The sequence below is a fragment of the Sceloporus occidentalis genome, unplaced genomic scaffold, assembly GCF_023333645.1.
Source record: "Sceloporus occidentalis isolate IW3139 unplaced genomic scaffold, rSceOcc1.0.p SCAF_173, whole genome shotgun sequence".
Taxonomy (NCBI): domain Eukaryota; kingdom Metazoa; phylum Chordata; class Lepidosauria; order Squamata; family Phrynosomatidae; genus Sceloporus; species Sceloporus occidentalis.
This window is the reverse complement of record NW_028317153.1, coordinates 1305550-1328877: the sequence shown is the minus strand read 5'-3', so window position 1 is coordinate 1328877 and position 23328 is coordinate 1305550. Positions and strand designations below refer to the sequence as shown.

The 23328-nt window shown below is 43.0% G+C and overlaps 1 protein-coding gene across 3 annotated transcripts; it reads left to right on the top strand.

Annotated features, from left to right (window-relative positions):
• The first annotated feature begins 686 nt into the window (after nucleotides 1-686).
• Nucleotides 687-22373, top strand: LOC149279291 (MYND-type zinc finger-containing chromatin reader ZMYND8-like). Of its 3 annotated transcripts, XM_089501345.1 has the most exons (22): nucleotides 687-753; nucleotides 7424-7572; nucleotides 9751-9969; nucleotides 11058-11171; nucleotides 11397-11489; nucleotides 12537-12624; nucleotides 13358-13413; nucleotides 13863-13940; nucleotides 14406-14521; nucleotides 15258-15739; nucleotides 16303-16443; nucleotides 16719-16871; nucleotides 17265-17777; nucleotides 18067-18375; nucleotides 18427-18474; nucleotides 18922-19106; nucleotides 19347-19427; nucleotides 19986-20064; nucleotides 20334-20573; nucleotides 20875-21023; nucleotides 21410-21499; nucleotides 22272-22373. In XM_089501345.1, exons 1-22 carry the CDS (start codon nucleotides 729-731, stop codon nucleotides 22371-22373), a joined length of 3510 nt encoding a protein of 1169 aa, XP_089357471.1. In that variant the 5' UTR covers nucleotides 687-728. The 3 variants fall into 3 exon arrangements, with proteins under 3 accessions (XP_089357471.1, XP_089357470.1, XP_089357472.1); XM_089501344.1 differs by having other exon boundaries at nucleotides 17265-17768; nucleotides 18061-18474; XM_089501346.1 differs by lacking the exon at nucleotides 21410-21499 and having other exon boundaries at nucleotides 690-753; nucleotides 17265-17768; nucleotides 18061-18474.
• The last annotated feature ends 955 nt before the right edge of the window (nucleotides 22374-23328 follow it).

The following is a 23328-nucleotide window of genomic DNA, read 5'->3' as shown; positions in this document are numbered from 1 at the left end:
TTGAATGAAACAGCATATTTTTAACACGTCCTCAGAAGCTTTTCCCCACCATAGGGCTAAACATATATTTTTAAGATGATTTTTTTTGTTTAGCTGCCCCCCAGACTGGGTTATTTATGTGCTTAAAACCTGACATTTTCCTTGCAGAAGATCGTGGAGGGGCAAGACTTATCTCCTGAATACTGACACAGGACCCACAGGCTGCTGTTCATCTCACAATCCGCTCTCTCTATATTCTTGGCTTGTAGCAAAGAGCAGTCTTTAATTTATCACCGGCTACAAAAACACTCACTGTGCCACCGGTGCAGCCAAAAATGGACCCATAACCTAATACCCCCACCCTATCTATCAATTTTTTTTTTTCTTATCCAGAAAGCGGAGGTGAATTGTGGGTCTTCGTTTTTATGCCTTCCTAGGTGGTAATTGTTTGTTTTTTTTTTTATTTAAAAAAAAAAGGAAAAAGATAAAATGAAAAAAAGGAGCAAACACCTACGTTAGTCCTATCTGTCATTGTAGGCGATTGACAGAGAGAGAGATGCTATGTACGGTTGACAACTATTACTAGGGTTGACAAAAGATCCTGATCTTGTGAATCCAGCCACGATTTGTATAAGCTCATGTAACAATGTAACACACTCGGCTCGTTTTTTAATTTTTTTTTCCTCTTTATCCTTTTTTACAGTTTGGCCGAGGAGGAATTAAAGACTGAGCAGGAGGAGGTGGAAGGAATGGATGTCACGACAAGATCCAGAGGTGAGTGAAACATACCCCACGTTCTTTGAGATGCAGGCTACGGAGCCATCAGGCGATCATCTCGGGGAAAAAAACACCCCCATCATGGCGTTCTGTATCTCTGAATTTACTGTGAATGCAACATTTCCCCCCCCATCCACATGGAATTCTGATACTAGAACAGAAGGGGTTAACCATGGGCCATCATGTCTCTACCCACTGGTGGTATTATCTTTTATTTACATATATATATAGCGCCAATAATTTACTCATCGCTTATCCCTTCTCCTTTTTTCACTTTTCATCTTGCGTTATTATAATTCCTCCTCTCCTTTTGTTTTTCTCTCTTTTGTTTTAACTAGTTCATGGCAAATCGTTTGATATAAAGAGGGTTAATCTAGGGGATTAACTGCTTTGAAAGGTTCTAAAATCATGTGTTCTGGAATCCTTTTTCTGTAGATTACGGCACTTTTTATTATGGTTGGGGGGGTTCAAATTAGATATTGGTAAATAATTAGCTGAACTCAATATGAGTCATAATTATAGTTGTTGATGTAATTATTAAGTACGACACAGCATGTTTCGGGTGATTTTCTTGGCCAGAGCTATTTTTTAAAATAAATTGGCTTTTAATTATTGTTAATTTCTTAAAAATGTGTGTTTTGGAAGCGGTGTAATGTTTGGGGGAATATGAAGATGGGCCAGCTTTAATTTGGGAGGAACAAAATTATTTTACAAATATGGCCGCCGGAATGTTCAAAAATTGCAGTGTCATGGTAAACAGGAAGTTGCTTGGTGGCCATTTTGGAATTTCAAGGAAGTGCTTGGCTATAATTTGTCCAATGGGCTTTTTAATCGAGAGAGAGGCTGTTGTGTTAAATAGTTCAGAGACTATCCACGTTAGTTTTGAAGGATCAGACATATTCATTTTCAACAAATTATGTCTCATAATCTAATTTACCATAATTTGGTCAAGTGCTGCTCTGTGTATATTTAAAAAAAAAAAAATTTCGGTAACAAATATGTAAATTTAAGGAAATTAAAGATTTATTTTCAAGTGGTTAAAAAAACAGGCAGAGGAAAAATATTTAGATTTCTTTTTGGATAAGGTATATTTGAGGGTTAATAGAATTTTTTTTGTTATTTTAATCTGAAACTGTCTAAATATCAAAACAAGTGCGTAGAATTAGGTTTGGGGTTTTTTCGGGTTTTTTTTCAATTGAATTTGAATATTTTTCCCCGTTATGTACTGGAGGCAGTGCTTGTTGCGTTATTACTATAATTGGGTCATTAAAGTTCTGTTGTAAGTAACCTAGGATACCATGGGCCCCAATTAAATGCAGTTTTTGTAAAATCCAAATACAAATAAATCTGAGTTGTCAAGTCAAGACGTCAAGTGTCTTTGAGGAGCCTCCAAATAACAACTTGTCTATTTATCGAGAGGCAAGTGGACTCAGGTGCCACCATGTTTGGAAGTTCTTCGGTCAAGTTCTGGCTGAATAGGCTTCCTCCTTTGGAATAGATGTGCGTGAAGTCCAAGGCTCGTCTCAGGTAGACAAGTGTAAACCCACAAAATGGCCGCCTCCTTAGTCTTAGGGTCTGTAGAAAGACGCTTAGGAGAAATCTGACCTGGAAAAAAGTATGTCTGTGTCCGACCGTGCCAGCCTCACCCACCCAGCCAGGCTGATTTTTGTCAAGTGTTAACCCTTATTTAACTCAACTCAAGTTTTAGCGCGGTAAAGCAGACCTAGCCAATGGGATTTTTTTACATTACAAAACAACCAGGTTGGACTCGGACTCGTAACTCAACTTCACTGCCAACCACTTCAGTGAAAAGACCCCAGATGTTTACTTGAGGAACTCACTAGCCCCAACCCCCGTTCTCATGATTTCAATTTTTGACCCCGTTGATCTCGAATGATCATTGTGTTAATATCAGGAGGCCACACATGTGGCTTGGGTTCTACACCAACACAGGTCACAATCGCTGACCATTTGGCCTAAAAAAAGAATGCCTGCAAGTATATATTTTTTTTCTACCATTTTGCCCTTTCCTTGACAACAATCAATCAATCAATCACATCATCAAGTAATGATCTATACGTTCGGCTAGGTAAATATTTAGGGTCATCTTCATCAGAAAGACCTCCTGCAGCCTCCACATTCCCCATTTGGCAAATACCTCTGGAAACACGAAGCAGATTCAGCCCTCGTGTCGATTCTAGAATAAAATTAGATGCTCTAAAATAAGGAAGTCCTCGGGGCAGCGGTTTTCGCGGGCGCTTCCTGGCGAGGCGTTCCGCCGTCCAATTTAAAGCATTGGTTTTTTTGTGTTCTGTAACTCAGCACTTTGACCTGTCACAGGACGGTGCTTCTCAGGAGCCATTTTGTTTGCTTTCCCTGTTCATGCAACAAAATGGAGGCTGGAGAAATCCAGGCACTTCACGACCTGTTCAGTTATCCAAACATCTCTCCACGCACGCACACACACACACACACGCACACACACAGTTACTATTTCCACCCCAGCAGATGGGTTTAGTAAACAACACTATTTGGGGAAACAAGGTTCATTTAACCCCTTTTTAGTGACCGAGGCAGTGCAAACGTTGGGGCAAACGGCAGAGAGAGGGTAGAAGGCAGATGCAGAGTAAGACGGGTAGTACTAAACTTTTCATTAGGTGTAGTGAGATTGAACGCATCACTTAACCCTTACCACACTGGGACAAGGAAAACAGCACCACTCGGCCCCATTTAACCTGCCTTGCTGTAAAGACTCAAACCTTAATCAGTCGTTGGTCTCGTCTTTCCGGAGCTGAATGCCTATCCCATGCATGTTTAATCCCCTTACTGTATTACCCTCTGCCACTTCTGCTGGGATGCTGTTCCACTCATCTACTACCCGCTTAGTAAAGTAAACCTTCCTTACATTCCACCTAATGTAATTTTTTCTCCCTCGTTCAATCATGCACCCCTTAGATTGTTAGCTCTTGAGAAAAAGCCCCTCCCCCAATACTTTTGTTTGTCCTCAGGCTTACCCTTCTGTTTGGTCTGGTTGTAGTTATAGCAGGGAAGGGTGGCAGTGAGGTTAGAGGAGGTGCGTAACTGCCCTGAGTGAATGGAGAGCCTGCTTTTCATCATGGGGCAGATAGCAGGCGGCTTGTATTTCCTCCTCATGTGCCTGGGGACAAACCGGGGGGAGGGGGGATGGAAGGAAGTTTTACTTTACTGAGAGGGTGGTAGATAAGTGGAGCAGCCTCCCAGAAGAAGTGGTAGAGGGTAATACAGCGAGGGGATTTAAACATGCATGGGATAGACATACGGCTCCTGAATCTAAGACAAGACCAACGACTGATTAAGGTTTGAGTCGTTACAGTAGGGGAAATGGGCGACTAGCCGGTGGCCGGATGGGGCCGATCTGCCAGAAATTCTATGTTTCTATGACTTCCGTATAGATTGCAAGCTTCTGAGGCTATGTAGGTCTGTTTCTCTTATGTGAGTAACGCAGGGTTAAGCTCGCACAGGTTTCAGGCCTTGTCCAAACATGATGTCATGGTATAAAAGCGAGCGCGGCCCCCACAGGCCACCGAGCGGCGAAGGGGCCCTTTGCAGGTCGCACTTTGCAGACGTTTGGCTTCTGTGCCGATCGGGATTAGTCGGCAGACTCTCTTTAGAATGGAATGCATGGCATTAATTGAACACGACATAATTTAGTCTCGTTAACATTTACAAACATTTAACAAACCCAATTTCCCCCCGAAAAAGAAATCCCGGAAATTCCGTCTCTATAAGAAGCGGTTGCGTTAAGAAAACATACGGGGAGGAAAAAGACCATTAAGCTGATGGAGGAAAGGGTGCAGTGACAACGTGTCATTATGCCCCACGAGGTGTCCGCGGTCACCATAACATGTGTTCTGTAGCAGTCGTCGGTTGCTATGGTGATGGCACACTAAACACTTTGCACCAAAACAGCTCTTTGTGCATAACCCACACAGCCTTATTTATTAAAGGCCATTCTGGAGCAAAGTTGTAAATGTGGAGCAGTTGCCATAGCAACTGATGGAAGAACTTTGCATTATCAGTATTGCTACTTTGTAACCGACTTGCCGGGTATCCCAAGGGGCAGATTTCCCATCGGGAATGGTTGTTACCCCCGGAGCGGGGGTCCTGGCACAACCCCCCACTGTCAGTGTCGCATCTTGGGCGGAATGCTTGATACCAATGCATAGTTCTGCGTGACGTGGCTGTTACCATGGTAACATTGCTTTTCCAGAAGCCTAGAACAGGCTTGTCGGCTTCACCCCCAGGGACTGTGGCAAGAATGCGCCCTTTGTCCAATGGGGATCTCGGATTTATTTACTAATATATGGTTTTGTTCACCGGGGCATTTGGGAATCCTCGTTCCCCCGGGTTACAATATATTAATCTACCTCCGAGGTGCAAACACAAGAAAAAAAAATGTTGCTGCCGGTGGCTCATTGCGAAGGCAGAATGAGTAGCAAAGGTATAGATCAAAAAGACCGCTTCTACCAACTAGACATCCCCACGTGCGTCTCCATATGCAAATTAAAGAGTCATTTGCATATAGTGCCACAAGGTCACACATGTTGATATCGGTTATGTTTAATTGCAATCTGAAACTGGAAGGCAGACACATTGTTACAATGGCTGATGCTTTAAGAGATTCCACTGGTTTCCTGAACTGGAAACCTACTGGGGCTTGAATATTGCACCTAGTGGGGGATGGGCGATTAACCCCTGCCTGTAATTCTCTGTAACCCTGGGCAAACAAAGGCATAAGACAATGACTAGGTGTCTGATAGAATGGGTTAACTGTTACCAGAACCCCCCATCAAAGAGTGGAAAGTGATTTGGGGGTTAGTGTGTGTAAGTGTATGTCACAAAAAATATCTTTTGGGTTTTTTTTTAATTTTATAGCCCCCCCCCCAAAAAAAATTGGTAAGATTTCACTACTTGTCAGTTGTTTGAATGTGTCGGTAGGAGATAATCTCTAATTTTATCCCTTATTTTTTTTTTTTTTTATACCCTTTAGGTCCTGCCGTTGCGTACCCGGAAGGCTTACCCCCGGATTACGTGGAAAGCCAGCAGTCCAGTGAGTACCGTTACATTAACCATCTCTGAGAAGCCGCGCTCTCTGCTCCTTCATTGTGAGAATAACAAAAAAAAAAACCCCTGAATTTTATTGGAACTGGACAAAAAAAATCACCTATTTTTTTTTTTTTATAGGACAGCCTTAAAAAAAATATATATAACGTCTTAAAGGGAAAGTAACATTGATTACGAACATAAGCGCCGAATGCAGGGCTCTCTGCTTTAAAACAAGAATAATGCAATAGCTATGGAATGTCTCGCATTTCTAAATAGCCAACTACAAATCACCATGGCAACACCGACATGCGCCACCGTGTGCCCTATTGCACCCTACAGATGCTGTTTAGTGTTTATTTGAAGCATGTTTTGGCACGATACTCTTAATAATTTTTTAAATTTTTTTTTAGAAGTAAATTTGATTTTTTGGGGGTTATTATTGGATATTTCAGCATAAATCTAAATTTATTTGAAAAATTTCTGAAAGAAATTTACCGATTGGTAAAAATTGAGAATGTTTACCAATTTGGTATAAATTGATACTTTTTTGTTTTTGTACAACCCCCCCCCTGATATTTTGTTGCAATTTTGAAAACCCAATAAAAGGACAAACGTTGATAATGTTATTTTGTTATTTGTTATATCATCGGAAGTTTAATTTATCGGATGAAACACGTGGGCCGGTAGATTTGCCGGTTTCACGCCGAGACCCCCGCTTCCCTCCCGGTAGCCCTCTCGCTGTCTGTGTTTCTTTGTCCTCCTCCTCCTTCTGTCTCAGGAAGTCGGATTCGGCTAATTATTTCCCAAACGCCGAGAATCTGCTGGATGTTCCTCGGCCAGAACTGGTTATTCCAGTAATTTGACTCCTTGGGAAGGATTAGAGAGCATCTTGTTTCTGTGAAGGGCCTGCCGTTTAAGGCGCAATTAGGAAAACGTATGAGGCCAGCATCTAACGTGCATGCGCAGAAATTAAATATGAATGCGAAATGCGTGGTAACTATTGGCAATGTTCCATCGGTATCGCCCGCGAAGAAGAAGAAACTGAAACTCCCAGCAACCTCAGCACCCTGGGGGCGCAAACTTTCAATTCCATAGCTTTTGACAGCCGTTCTAATTTAACCCTTTCAATGCTTACATTTGCACATGTGGAGTACCGTGGCTGCAAATGCTGCCTCTGAGTCGCCTCTGATGCCCCCTTGTGGTCAGTGGGGCTAAAAATGTCAGCCCCAACCAATACAGCCCACAAGGCACCTTATTTATCACTGTGGAGCTTCCGCTGACACGCCAGGATTTGTTGATTCGTATAGCGCCATCATATTCCGCAGTGTTGTACAATGGGGAAATAGGGCATAACACGAACAGTTTGGACTTACAGTACCAAAAGGGCCCTGGTCATAGGAGCTTACGATCAGGGCTTGGTGATGCTAGGCAGACTATGCAATGCTTTAGAATTCCCGCGAATAGTCCAGAGCTTTTCCGTTACTACGGAACGCGATCTGGAAAAGGCGAACCAAATCCGCTGTAGGTTAAACTTTTTAACCCCTTAACTATAAACCTCATCGGTATTCTATCCCCCTTTCAGCTCCGAGCACGGCCGAGCGCCCCGGACAAAAGCGGCGGTTTCCCAGCCCGCAACATTCGTCCAACGGACACTCTCCCCAAGATTCATCAACGAGTCCCAGCAAAAAGAAAAAGAAACCCGGACAGTTAAACAACAACAATAAAGATCAGGTATATAGACAGCCCTTAAAACAGTATTATGTGTTATAATTCTGATAATGGTTATTATTGAGCAAAAAAGGGTGATTTTATATTTTTTTCTAAGCATTTTTAAAGTTGCAGGGGTTAAATTTTTTTAAAGCTGTCATTTTATTGATTTATTTTATTATTTTAATCAGTTTAAAAACAACACAAACATTTTAAGAAGGCTTTTAAGCTCCTATGGTAACAGCCTATCAGTGCCTGCCCCTTGCATCACATGACTATTAGGAGTTCCCGGGCTAAAACTACGAATGAGGCAAAATATTTATATGATTTCAAAAAAATATTTCCGGGAAGGGTTTGGACACGCGGCTTACGCTACATTTAGCTACAAAAGTGATACATTCAGCAAATTAGGCGAAATTTTATCTTGAAATCTTTATGTTTATATGGATAATTCTTCCATCTGTTAGCGGTTCTGATTCACATATGACGAACATGGCCCTTAAGGGGCCGCAATCCTGCTAGAGTTTTAGAGTTTCTTAGAGTATTCCTTGTATATCTATGATGCATGGATGTGTTTTGTGGCCCTCGTGGGCTGGCATTTGAGATCCCTGTATTAATGTGTTGGCTGAATGTTCAGTAGAGTTTGATAAACTTCAGCTACTCATCTCCCATTTTCAACTCCCAGATTTTTTTGACCTTGCTGATTAAACAACACATCGTAGAGGGTCGGCCAGGGGAGGTCTGGCAACTTCCGACCCCGGGGGAAAGCCAAGCCAAGTGATCCCATCGGCCTCTTCCTCCCACCCCTCATGCACTGGCACACATTTGCACACACACTTACGCTAACACACATACTTACACTAACATATACTTACTTATACTCACTAAAACACACTCATGTTTACAAACACTTCACACCCATGCACATTCATGCTCACCCATGCACATTCATGCTCACACATAAACACCTACACATGCACATTATGTGAAAGACAGCTTGGGCATTTATAATGCGAGATGATGTCAACTTAACAAATAGCTTATTGGATACAAAGGCAACACAAAATGTGTGCTTTACGTGAAGGCCACAGTTGCAGTACTGTAATAAATCCACCAAAATCAATTCATTTAAACCAATTAAGTTTGGAGGGAGAAGCCATTTGTTTGCGGACCTCAAACAAGAAAAGCATGTTGTGTTTTAACTAAACTGTTTTGTAAAGCGTCAGATTGTTGATACTTTTATATCCCGCGCCGCTTCTGCTTCGTCACAGCTAAAACCCGCAAACAGTTTGGAGGGATTGTATGTGACGTGGCCGTCCGTGTGCTTTGCCTGCCGTGTATGTGTTTTGTGAGCTAAATGTCCAAGTTATCGGGTTGGCGAGCGGAATGTAAAGACAAACCGCGTTTTAGAAACCAAAATCGTGTTCTGTTTGTACACTGTCTGACCAACAAAGTTACCACTCAGCTCCTAATAAAAGGATTATTGGGGGTATATTTGAGGTCCTACGTGTCCTATTAGTGGCCCTGTTTGGGTGGGTAGCCACAGGTGAACTTTCACAGTAGATACTAATGCAGTTGGACCTTACTGGAAAGGGCTGTGTTCATGAAGCCCAAATTCCGGGTTCTAGGATAGAGTTTAGGATATTACTGGCTATTACAGGTTCATCTTTTTGGCCTAGTCCATGAGCCAATGTTCTTTTGGGTTTCCATGATAAAGCATAAGTCCCAAGTTTAGTTTGGTCAGTCCCTCCCCGACGCCCCTCTCTCCTCCCCTGATGCCCCTCTTTTCTAGGAGGTCAGAATGTTTGCTGGGTATGAGGGTATCGCAGGGTTCTACAGCCCTAAAAGCCCCAATAATGTGTATAGAAACAGCAGGAAACGGCTTTATAAATTAAACGGGGTAAATAAACCCCATTATTCTTCTAAATGCCCCACTCAGTAACACAAATACTCCGCAATGGGGCACAAAGTCACATAAAAAAGTCTTAGTTCATTTGGAATGTCTTCTTACTCCGGGGGTAAATGAATATACATAAAGGTGCCTGTGACGGGCAGACAGTGTACATCATACATGCTCCCCGTGCCCTATTTGCGCTTTGCCTCTGTATTTTTGGTGTTGTGTTGATGTTTTTTTTTGTTTTTTTTGTTGTAATTTCATATCTGTTTTTTAATCCCCGCCTGTCTCTCTTACCTACATTTCAGTCAGAGCTAAGGCATGGTCCGTTTTACTATATGAAGCAGCCACTCACCACAGACCCTGTTGATGTTGTACCGCAGGACGGCCGAAATGACTTCTACTGCTGGATTTGCCATCGGGAAGGCCAAGTTCTGTGCTGCGAGCTTTGCCCGCGAGTTTATCACGCAAAATGTCTGAAACTGAACGCCGAACCGGAGGGAGATTGGTTTTGCCCTGAGTGCGAGGTAAGGCTTGACAGGGCAGGAACCCAATGGAAAACACAAAAAGGGTTGCCATGGTAACGATTACTATATCTGCCGCATCTCGAGAATTAAACGAAAGCTGTACTTGGAATTCTTATTCTTTATTTGGAATGGGAATCAAGTCTGACAACCTAAAAATGATGACCCGTGTTCCGCTAGCTTCAAATTCTTCACCATTAATCGAATTAACGCGTTCCCTGCTTATTCTGGAATGTTCTATCTGTGTGGCCAGCAAAGTTCTTTTGTTAAAAGACCTAGACCCTATGCACTGCGTAGAACACTGGAATATGTCCCATTGAACAGCGCTACAGAATACAATGGCGCTATGGAAAAGAATAAATAATAATAATGTCACCCATTCCCTCGTTTTGTGTTTCCAGATGTTGCCACCTTGTTCTTTTCTCCATGGCTTCTGTCCCAGCAGTTTAGAACTTGTGGAACATAGTGCTGGAACATGACCCGTAGCCGTGAATGTTCCAATATTGTATTCATTGAATCCATTTTCTGAAGCGCTTCCTACGGACCCACCGATACAAAGTCTCACTTAAGAGACCCTGTCCTGGAGACAATGGGTTTACCAGAGGGGTCCCCGAGTCTTTTGTGTGTGCTTTAAGGTATTCTACCATGAAGAATCTAGACAATGGCTTGCTCCAAATACAAGCCATTTATTTAGTTCCGTGTAAATTCTCCAGGTTCTGAACTACCACCCCCTGCTCAAACCTTCTTAATTGCTTTGAAAGATAGATAATGTCCTCCTAAAAATGTTCCACAAACCAGCATCTACATCTTGAAATAGACGGTGGTCCAAAGGACATTCAAGGTCTGTTCTGAATGGGATGAAAGTCCAGAGTTTTTCCAGAAATTGTGTTTCATGGACCTCCAACTAGCGACTTTCATTCCCCATCAACTCGTTTTCCAGAAGAATGTTAACTTCTTCTAAATCTTCACCGTTATGTAATGAAGATTCCACCACCGAATCCTCAATAAAGCAGCGCGACTCTCGACTTTCTGGAATATCTGTTTTCAGGTGACCAGTGTAAAATTTTAATATATTTTCTATCTTTTTATAGAAAATCACAGTCGCGGAATGCATAGAAACACAAAGCAAGGCGATGACCATGTTGACCATTGAACAGCTGTCATACCTGCTTAAATTTGCACTACAGAAGATGAAGCAACCAGGGGTATGGGTTCCTATTTTCCATTAATCATTTTTATATATTTTTGTAATTTTTTTTAGAAATTTGCTTTTTTTATCTGTTTTATCTATTTTTTTAGCATTTTTTTGTAATCTATTCTATCTATTTTTTTTAACACATTTGTATTTTTTAAATCTTTTTTATGTTATTTATTTTTGGGGCATTCTACCCTTAATCCTTTGCTTAAAATGATATATATTTATCACACAGACAGAGCCATTCCAGAAGCCGGTGTCCTTGGAGCAGCATCCGGATTATGCAGAATATATTTTTAATCCCATGGATCACTCTACTTTGGAAAAGGTTGGTATAACGTTTGATAACCTTTGCTTCAGATGGACGGCACGGACTCCGGTTCCCTAGTCCTCGATCTCGCCTGTAAACCAATGTGACTCTTTAAATATTAACCCTTTAAAAGGCTCAAAAAAAAAGCTTTTTTTTTAAGCGACTCACTGATAGTGGTAACCAAAAAATCTGTGTTCAAGCAGGGATTTCAGCAGTGAGAAATTTGGGTATTTTGGGATATAATGAAGTCTCAATAGAATAGAGTACGGTATAAACACAGAAGGCTAGTTTTGATTTACAGCCAGGGCCGGCCTTAGGGGTGTGCGACCTGTGCGACCGCACAGGGCGCCATGGTAGCAGGGGCGCCTGCCCGGGACTTAACTTAAAACATCGGGGTTTTTTTGTTTTTGTTTTAACTTTATTTAACATCATTCATGTTAAATAAAGTTTAAAAAAAAACCAAAAAAAAACCCGATGCTTTAATCTAAGTCCCGGGCAGGGGCGCCGAGCGGTTGCTCGTGAAGTTCTCAGCAACCGCTCGGCGCCCCTTACTCTCCTTGACTCCGTCGCGGTGCCAGCATCTCATGTTGAGCGCCGGACTATTCCGGCGCTCAACATGAAATGCCGGCAGCGCGGCAGAGCGAGAAGACGGATGCCTCCCGGTCTCACCGCAGGACTCCGGCAACAAGTTAAGTGGGGGGGTGTAGTTTGAAGGGGCAGAGGGGGGGGGTTGTAGTTTGAAGGGGCAGAGGAGGGGTGTAGTTTGAAGGGGCAGAGGGGGGGGGTTGTAGTTTGAAGGGGCAGAGGAGGGGTGTAGTTTGAAGGGGCGAGGGGGTTAGTTTGAAGGGACAGGGGGGGTAGTTTGAAGGGGCAGAGAGGGGGGTAGTTTGAGGGGGCAGTGAGGGGGGGGCGCCAGAGGAGTAGTCCGCACAGGGCGCCACAACGCCTAAGGCCGGCTCTGTTTACAGCCAGAATTTTTACTCGTATCTTCAAGTTATAAGCCTTTAAAAAAATACAATTATTTACCTTTAAATTATTGTATTATTTTTGTCCCCATTGTTTTAGAATGTAAAAAAGAAAATGTATGGGTGCACAGAAGCCTTCCTGGCTGACGCCAAATGGATTTTACATAACTGCATTATTTACAACGGCGGTAAGTGCTGCGATGTGTCGTTGGGGGGGTGCGGCGGTTTGTCCAGTGCCAGGACGCAGCTATTCTCTGATAACATCCCATCAAAGTAATGCTTCAGATCATAAAGAGCTCAATGTACTTCACAGCTGCGTGGTTATCAAGAATTATTCCTCTCGATGGAACCGTTTAAAAGTTTGGAGTCACTTAGAAATGTCCTTGTTTTTGAAAGAAAAGCACATTTTGTCCATTAAAATAACATGAAACGGATCAGAAATCCAGCACATATGGGGTTAATGCTGTAAATGACTATTGTAGATGGAAACAGCTGATTTTCAATGGAATGGCGTACAGAGGCCCTTTATCACTCCCATCACTCCTGTGTTCCAATGGCCCTTTATCACTCCCATCACTCCTGTGTTCCAACGGCCCTTTATCACTCCCATCACTCCTGTGTTCCAATGGCCCTTTATCACTCCCATCACTCCTGTGTTCCAATGGCACATTGTGTTTGCTGATCCAAGTTTAAGTTTAAAAGGATAATTGATGGTTAGAAACTCTTTTCTAATTATGTTACAGACAGAAATGTCCATGTTTCCATGACAACAGCTCAGTTATCCCAAACTCAACCCCAACCTACTGCGTTCAACCATCAGATCAGATCAGAATTCTTGCTTTTCAGTATAAAATGCTCGTCTTTCTGTCCTTGTTTTTGTCTTTCTTAAAATTATTTTGCTTTTTTTCCCCTTTCTTCCAGGAAATCACAAACTCACGCAAATGGCGAAAATTTTAATAAAGATTTGCGAACATGAGGTGAGACACCGCGCGGGACGTGAAGTCCATCTTTTGGCAACCATGAAACGTCAACGTGGTTATAAGAACAGAACTCTGTAACAGCCAAACATGTGTGGGCTTTGGGGTATCTTGTAGGCTGATACAAGGTTTTCAGGTTTTTTTCTTAAAACATGGCGTTGATTCATTTTTAAATATAAATATGCAATTGGGTTCAATAAGTTCTGCCTAGTCTGAGTGTGCCCAGAGTGCCCAAGCCCTCTGCTGGCGACGGCAAACTCTTTTGTATAGCTCTCTCCCGCCACCTGCTGTCCGTCTGCAGGAATCGTAATCTTATTACAAGCAGAACCCGCCAGCTGCAGCCGAGGTCACGGCGGTGCTGGCCTTCGAGGATGTCCATTTGAAATGTCATTTTGCATAGAATTCTGAATTTTATGGCTAAAATATGGCTATTTTTTTTTTCTTTTTAGATGAATGAAATTGAAGTCTGTCCTGAATGTTATTTAGCTGCGTGCCAAAAACGAGAGAGCTGGTTTTGCGAGCCTTGTGTAAGTATCATGTCATAGACTCTGTATTAAATAATTCCTATTAACCCTTTAGTTTGTTATATTTTTTATGTGGGTTACTAGACACGCTAGAAATTCAGTAGTTTATCTGTCCACTAGGCAATCAAACTCCGTGATTTGGTGGCTGTCCCCATGCTTCTTTTTGGGGAAATAGAGACCCTTATCCAGCCTAAACTAAGTATATAACGATGGAGAGCCAGCCTTGGACTAACCAGGACTGTACAGCAGACACGTACCCTGGGGGTGGGACCGAGGAGCGGCCCTCTTTGCTACTCCAAATATTCCACCCCAGGTCGTGTTTTGGAAAGAAATTAGTATTGGATATTCATTGTTAAAGGGCTTGGGTGTTTATTTTCACAGAGTCCCCCGACAGCAGGAAACTGTATATGTTATAACCGGCTACACCTTTGCTTTGTGAACATGTCATGTCCCATCTCTTTCTTTTAGAGCAATCCCCACCCTTTGGTTTGGGCAAAATTAAAAGGATTTCCCTTTTGGCCTGCAAAAGCCCTTAGAGATAAGGACGGACAGGTGGACGCCCGCTTCTTCGGACAGCACGACAGGTGGGAATTTATTTATTGACTAACATGTTCATAAACTCTCTTTTTGTGCTACAAAACATATATGTAATATGTATTTTCAATAACAGTTACTTAACCTACCAGGCGGGGGAAGCAATTGTGCTCTGTACCTTCTGTCACGAGTACTTCCTGTAGCATCTCAGAGCACCATCCAACATACAGGAAGTAGCAAGTGCAAGGGGGATATGCTTCCCCTTGTCAGATGAACTGCTTTTAAATACAATTATCACCCTCTGTAAATATTTCCAACACAACATCGAGGCTTCTAACCTCAGCAAATAACAGTGGCAGGACTGTACAGCCTCCAAGATCCCTGCTTCCCAAGAACGTCCATGAAATCTTTAATGGCCACCTGGTAGGTGGGTCCACAGACATATGAGAACCAGATACGAACACTCTGAATATATTTTATATTCGTGTCTTGACCCCAAGCTTGATTTGGGTTTTGTGATAAGGACATCCTTGCATTGTGCAGATTAGATACATTGTATTAAAATTCTTACATTAAGTACTTCCCGTAGACAGAATCATCCCTATTATTAGTTTTAATTCTTAAATCTGTCTTTTTTAGATTAAAGTTTTAGACATATTTATATTTCGGCTTCAGAGTAACAAAGATCACTGTGAAAACAAAAATGTATTTAATATGAAATCCACATTTTGGACAAAAATTGATCTGAATTCTCGATGGAAGCTGATTTTTTCCTCCATTTTTCAGGGCTTGGGTTCCAATGAATAATTGCTACCTCATGTCCAAAGAAATCCCGTTTTCCGTGAAAAAGACTAAAAGCATCTTCAACAGCGCCATGCAAGAGATGGAAGTATATGTTGAAAACATTCGCAAGAGGTTCGGGGTGTTTAACTACGCTCCTTTCCGGACACCATACACACCTAATAACCAGTACCAAATGTTGCTGGACACCAGCAATCCAAGCGCCGGGACGGCGAAGACCGATAAGCAGGAGAAAATTAAACTGAACTTCGACATGACGGCATCACCCAAGATTCTCATGAGCAAGCCCTTGTTAAATAGCAGCGGCGGGAGGCGGATTTCCTTAACGGACATGCCACGCTCTCCGATGAGTACGAACTCTTCTGTCCACACCGGGTCTGATGTGGAGCAAGACACGGACAAGAAAGCAGCGTCGCTTCACTTCAGCGCGAGTGAGGAATCAATGGACTTTATTGATAAGAGCACAGGTTAGAAATAGAGAGGAACTGGTTTTCGGAAGGTTCTGCTGAGAGGTGGCTCTTCAGCTGTTGTGGAACTACAACTCCCACAATGCTTCACTGACCATAAGCTAAATTACAAGCTAGGTGGGCTTTGTGGGTTTTGAAGATCTGTGTAGGTGGGAACTCTGCGGATCTGGCCGTGCGGAGAAGGAGAAGACCTCCATGGCCGCTTACCCATCATGTTCACGAGTCTTACGTTTCCACAACAGCTAAAGAGCCAACTGTGGGCCGACCATGATTTACCCGATTGGTATAAAGAGATACATGAGAACCTATGAAAATCTGGAGTAGTGTGGTTAGCGCCCGTCGGATGTTTGGCCCCCGTGGGTGCTCTCCCGCTATGTGGCAGCGTGAATGAAAGCACGTTCCGATCAGGATCTGTAAATGATCATATTTTTGATACATAAAGACACAGGTGAAAAAAATCCTGATTCCATTTTAAACAGTATAGTACGATGGTTATTTTATGGAAAATGTATGCATTTTGTTTGAAAAGAGCTTAGATTAAGTCAATGTCTGTCTTGTTTCAGCCTCCCCTGTATCTACAAAGACAGCCCCGGGAGGAAGTTTATCGGACAGCCCCAAACCGTTCTCTCCACAATCATCGACACCCGTAACGTCTAAACAAGATCGGACCTCTACCGTGGGCAGCATCCTCAACCTCAATCTTGGTCAGTTCCCAAGAGATGTGTAAAACTGCCTTTTTCTTGGTTTTGGTACCATTCATTGTTGAAAAGAAACTTAACTTGCCGGCGTAGATTTGCGCTCCGTAGCCAACCAGTCGATCCGGTGGCTACCAGTGGACTCTATAGTATTGAGGTTCTTAGCCAGAAGAAGCCAAGAAAACCCCAACCTCCTCTTAAATTGTGATTTAGGTTAACGCTAGGGCCGTTTTATCAATATCATGGCCCTTATTATATCACGGTTCTCTGTTGTATGTTTTCAGATCGCAGCAAAGCCGAAATGGATCTGAAAGAACTGAGCGAATCGGTTCTCCAGCAGTCTACCCCCACGTCGCTCATATCTCCAAAGAGACAGATCCGGAGCCGGTTTCAGCTCAATCTCGACAAGACGATAGAGAGCTGCAAAGCCCAGTTAGGTACGACCCCCCCCAAAAAAGATCTTCATTTCTATATGCCTGCTAGATTAAAATAACACGGAATTATCTTACTAAGTATCTCAACAGAATTCTTGAGGGACAATAAACCCATATAACAAATAGGCATTAGAATTTGAATGCTGGGTTAGTATTTTTTTGTGCTTACTCCCCTAAAAAAGTCCGCTCCTGGTTTTAAATCACATTTCATGGATGCTCATGAGGACCAAACTTTCCACCAGTTGGGAAGGTGGCCATACAGTTATATTTTAGACTCTGGCCCTTTAATTGTTACCGATATATAACCAAGTTGTGTTTAGCCTGGGACGGAATGATTGTATTGTTCTTCTGCCTATTGTATTTAAAGCTTCAGTTCCCCTGAATTGTCACTTTTAGGAATCAATGAAATTTCAGAGGATGTGTACACAGCTGTAGAACACAGCGATTCCGAAGAGTCCGAAAAGACCGACACTAGCGACAGCGAATACGCCAGCGACGAGGAACAGAAGCCAAAGGGCAACCAGACAGACGGAGAGAACAAGGACGAGAAGGTAACACCTCCTCCTCCTTCTTCTTCTTCGTTTGTCAAGAAGAAACCCAAGTTGCCAGCTGTGGCCGATGTAAAGGAGGAAGCAAAAAGCACAAGCGCAGTGGCGGAAAAGGGAGATTCTGCGGCGAAAGAGAAATCAACCCCCAACTCCGAGAAAGAAGCAACGGAAAAGAGCAAAACCCTGCCGCATTCCGCTAAGGAGAAGCTGAAAGGGAAAGACGAGACGGATTCCCCGACCGTACGGCTCGGCTTGGACTCGGATTCAGAAAGTGAACTAGTTATAGATCTGGGGGATGACCAAGGACGAGAAGGTCGGAAAAAGAAAGAACCAAAGGAGACTCCAGCCAAGAGTCAAGACGGTAAGTTGTTTACAAATTTTGGATATCCTGGTATCAGTGCGTAGGCTACACATCGGCGGAATGGATACAATTCAGAAATGGTCAGAATTAACCTTACATTTCCCCGGCCTCTCGGATTGGTTAATCAACAGACCCCTGGACTGTGTATCTTAATTTATATATATATTTTTTAAACAATTCTATTTATTTTGACTTTGGTGCACCTCTTAACCTTCTTAACCAACAAAGCCAAATGCCCAGGAGTAGTGATGAAGTGTTCTCCATTAAATTTTGTCACATCCAGGTAAAGCCGCAGCTGCTTCGGGTACGACGAGCCAACCCCAGCCTGAAACCCCCATCCTCACCCGGTCGGCGGCGCAGTCTGCTCCCACCGCAGGAGTAGCCGTGCCTACAACCGCCATAGCGGCTGTAGCGGTTCCGGTTGCGACAGCGGGCAGCCCGGTGAAAAAGCAAAGGCCTCTGCTTCCCAAAGAGACAGTCCCCACCGTACAGAGAGTGGTGTGGAACTCATCGGGTAAATTTCAGACATCCTCCCAGAAATGGCACATGCAAAAGGTGCAGAGACAGCAACAACAACAGCAGCAGCAACAACAACAGCAGCAGCAACAACAACAACAGCAGCAGCAACAACAGCCAACAACAAACCCATCACAGTCCCCTCAGGGCACACGATATCAGACACGGCAGGCTGTTAAAGGTACATTTAAAAAAATAAAAATAAAATACACCTGCATTAGAAAGATTCTAAAACTAATAAACAAGATTTGGCCAAAAACGAAGAATTTAAAAAACTAAAGCCCATGCATTAGTAATTGGATTAAAATGCGATACATGAAACCAAATTCCAGATTCACGCAGCAAAGAGAGCAAAACACTACCCAGGCGACGGCGGGACTACCGCACGTTCCGTCTAAGGAAGTCAATAATAAGGAGCGTCGTATCCGTTTTAGGTAGAAAATAATGTGTTTAGGAAACCTTGAGAAATTAGTTAAATTGCCAGTAATGATCAATACCCTTTAAGCAACCAGTTGACAATACTGTCTCATTATGACACTTGACATCATCCCAATGGCTGCTCTCCCCCTTGGGTTCCTGAGGTCCGTGTCTGTGGGTTGTATCTAATGGCCTCCTTTCTTTCCTTTAGCAGTTCAGCAGAAAGACGTGACCCACGCCACTTCAACATCTACCATAACCCTTGTCACGAGCGCGCCGCCTCTGGCTATGGTAACCAGCCCATCAACTCCCGTGACCACGTCCATGAATACAGACCTGCCCATAGCCACGGCTTCTGCCGACGTCGCTGCCGACATCGCAAAATACACCAGCAAAGTACGTGAGGGGCTTCATAAGAATGGAATTGGCCTTCAGTTGGCACATTTTATATATATATGTATGTGTATATATATATATATATATATATATATATATATATATATATATATATATATATATATATATATACACACACACATACGGTGCTACAGTATATGTTGGCTCTGTTAAATAATTGATCTAATGCTAGCCTCGCAGCAGCTTCTCACGTATTTGCTATTCTTGTCTTATAACTAGATGATGGATGCGATAAAAGGGACGATGACCGAAATCTATAACGACTTGTCAAAAAATTCTACCGGTAGCACGATAGCAGAGGTATGTAAATGACTCACTAAATCTTCACACTTTTTGGGAGGGAATACACCGTAGTGTTAAAAGGTTTGGGGTCACTGAGCTGTTTTCATGGAAAACAAGGACATTTCTGGCTGTAAAATAATTACAAAAGGGTTTTCTAACCATCAATTAGCCTTTTAAACTTAAACTTGGATCAGCGAACACAATGTGCCATTGGAACACAGGAGTGATGGGAGTGATAAAGGGCCATTGGAACACAGGAGTGATGGGAGTGATAAAGGGCCATTGGAACACAGGAGTGATGGGAGTGATAAAGGGACATTGGAACACAGGAGTGATGGGAGTGATAAAGGGCCATTGGAACACAGGAGTGATGGGAGTGATAAAGGGCCTCTGTACAGCTATGAAGAGATTCCATTAAAAACAGCCACTTCCATCTACAATAGTCATTTACAGCATTAACCCCGTCTGGGCTGGAATTCTGATAAATGTTATGTTATTTTAATGGACAAAATATGCTTTTCTTTTAATTTTAAATCCATCAAGAGGAATAATTCTATTGCAATTTTTTTTTCGTAGATTCGTCGTTTGCGTATTGAAATAGAAAAATTGCAATGGCTGCACCAGCAGGAGCTCTCCGAAATGAAGCACAATTTGGGTAGGAGTCGTCTCTTTCGATTTAGGAAATATTTTGGCTGCAGATACAGCAGCGCTTTATCCCGGTTTGATATAATGTACGACGGGCATGTGATGGATCGGAAGTTGGTGGTTACAAATTTGATGGACTGTGTTTGGCCAAAAGGGTCCTGGGTCCTTCGGTCTGCAGAGGTTCCATTGGCTACCGATTATTCTAATATGGGACCCCGGCGTGCTAATACAGACCCCCTTCTCTCTCTCTAAGAGATATTGTTTCCATGTTTAATTCAGAGCTGACTATGGCGGAGATGAGGCAGAGCCTGGAGCAGGAGCGGGACAGGCTTATTGCGGAGGTGAAGAAGCAAACGGAGCTGGAGAAGCAACAGGCCGTGGACGAGACGAAGAAAAAACAATGGTGTGCAAACTGCAGGAAGGAGGCCATCTTTTACTGCTGCTGGAACACAAGCTACTGCGACTACCCCTGCCAGCAAGCCCACTGGCCAGAGCATATGAAGTCTTGCACACAGTCAGGTACGGGCAACCAAAGCCTCAGCCCAGGCCGCCATTTTGTTACGTAGTATGTGAACGCTGGGAATTGCCAGGGCTGGTCGCACACAGCTCCTTCTCCATATAGAAGGGCCGAGTCCGGGCCAAGTTGTTCCACCCCAACCAACCTATGGTTTAGGAGAGACAGCGCAGACGGATGGTTTAGTAACAGGCTTTCACCAGGGGATTGCTTTAGTATGAGACTGCTCTCCTCGCTTTGGGTGGATAAAATAGATATTTGATATATTCCAGAAAATAGATTTTTTTATCTGAATCTTGTTCGCAGCCACCGCTACGCAGCAAGAAGCCGACCCCGAGCTCGCCGCGGACAAGGCGACACAGCCTGCCGCTGGCGCCCAGCAACAGCCGACAGAAGCTGCCGTCGCCCCGAAAGAAAAAGAGAGCACGGCCGACAAAGGCAAAGAGGGCGTCACTGTACGTATCGCTGGCCGATAACTTTTCCGCTTTAAAAGTGAGTCACGTGTCTTGTGTGTCCGCCTCCCGCTGCGGAAGGAGTTTCCCGCTTCCGACCCATCTCTTTATATGCTTCATGTTTTCTTTTTCGGAGTCGTTCTCGCGGTTTCTCCCTGAGTGTAAACCGTTGTAGAAGAATATTTCAATCCCCCCCCCTAAAACAGATTTATATTCGGTCAGCGGGGGCCCCCAGGCAGCCGCTTCACCTGCTTATACGGTAGCGCCACCTCCACGGTAGACTCGCTGCCCACCACTCTCCACGTAGAGCATTCGCCAGCCGCTTGGTGACTGAGCCCGCCCGTTTTAGACGCGGACCAATCAAAGCTTCCCCTGTGCTGTCTCTGCAGATAGCAACAGGTGTCGCCGGCAGCCAGCCCATTAAACTGGTCCAGGTGCCGCAGAACACCACCTATCTCCCAAGTTCTCAACCCACAATTGTAAGTACCTCCTCCGTCATTAGCCGTTGTTGGTGTTGGAGTAGTGTAGTCTTCCAGCGTCTCTCCTTTATGTTGCCTTTTTTTTTTTTTTGCAGTAATATTTTGCTTTTGGGGGGGAATTACCTGCTTCGCTATGTATTTTAATTTTGTTTTGGGCCATTTTCATCTAATTTTTATATTCTTACATTTTTAAATATTTTAACTCATTTTTCATTTAATCACTGGCCGCAGCATGAAAATAACCCTTCGGTTTCCCTCTCCAGGTTATGAATCTCTGTCCTCATTAATTATTTTTTCATCGCTGTTGGTAGCAAATTTGCGGATACTTTTTCTTTAATTCTATTTATGTAATTCGGTAAAATGGGCAAAGGCACGCAGCCACGGGTCAGAATACCCATTTAACAATATTAACCATTTAACGACCCCTGCCTATACCAAGTGGGAGTGGCTTCATTGTTGCCACACCCATTTTTATAAAATTACACCCCCCCTTCCACCTATAGATCTTTCTATTTAGTATTTTAGGACTAAACGTCTTTGTTTAAACCCAACTGCAGAACAAAACACCCCAAACATTGTTTGTTGACCCACCACCTAGCCATTTTTTGCCCTAGGTCATGGTAATATTGGCGAATTGCACCGCCTTTAGCATCTAGTTATGGAATAAAATGGAACCTTACGTTGGATGAGGGATAGACTGTTAATGGATAATGCATTGAATGATAAGATACTGGTATAATTTAATTACAATAATGCTATTTTTTGCTTGCAGACCATCCCTGTGGTGGTGAGTCCAAGCGCAGGAACCGTCGCCGTAAGGACAGGCGTTCAGTACGTCCAAGCGACGATGCCGGTTCAGGTCCGAAGAGTGTGAGCTTCAGCGGCGAGCCCGACGACTGAAACGCGGAAACAAGACTTTTCCCGGACAAATACTTTGTATCGGCATTAAGGCTACACCACACTAAGAAGCATTAGCCAGAGTTCGCGGAAGCTGGAGGACACAGTCGTCTGTTGCGTTATTTTTTTTTTATTTTTGTAAATAATGTACAATTTGTGGATGTCATTAAAACTTAGAATATCTCTTTTTATATTTGTATCGACTTTAACTTATGGACGCCTGTGCGGAATGATCATCATATCGATAACCCTCTAACCATCTCAGCCGGAACCTCGAAACGGAAGAACTCTTGTTAGTCAACGACGACGAGCCCTACAATTACCCATCGTTCGTACGCAATCAGGAGAAACTATGGACCTTAAACTGCTGTGTTTTGTATATACCGAAAAAACATCTTGCGTATGACAAAACTGAAATAAATGACAGACTTTTTTGGGGGTATTTTTTGTTTTCCCGGCGATGGTGTATAAGCAGCATCACACAGATTTTATACAATGTAACAAATTCTCTATAAATCCAAGGACATCTCAAACTATCACAAGGATAACTGTTTTTGACCGACATTTTGCCTATTTTTTTTAATTTTTTTTTTATTTCTGTATTGGTAAATGTTAAAAAAAAAAATAAAAAAAAAAAATGGAAGAGAAAATCTAATAAAATACAAAATATATCCGAACAGGAGCTTGTTGATACCCTCAAGAAAAAAAGAATGCTGGGAAAAGCATGTGTTTGTATTGCAAAAAAAAATAATAGTTTCAATCCGAGCATGAGGAAAAAAAAATGTGGAAAAAAAACCTCAAAAACTGTTACATTTATACTGTAATAAATTTTTTTTGTAGGTTATGTAAAACGCAGACATTGAACAAATCCGAGGCGGTTTCTTGTATGTATATGAGATGATGTAACTGTATGATATCATTCCAGGACATTG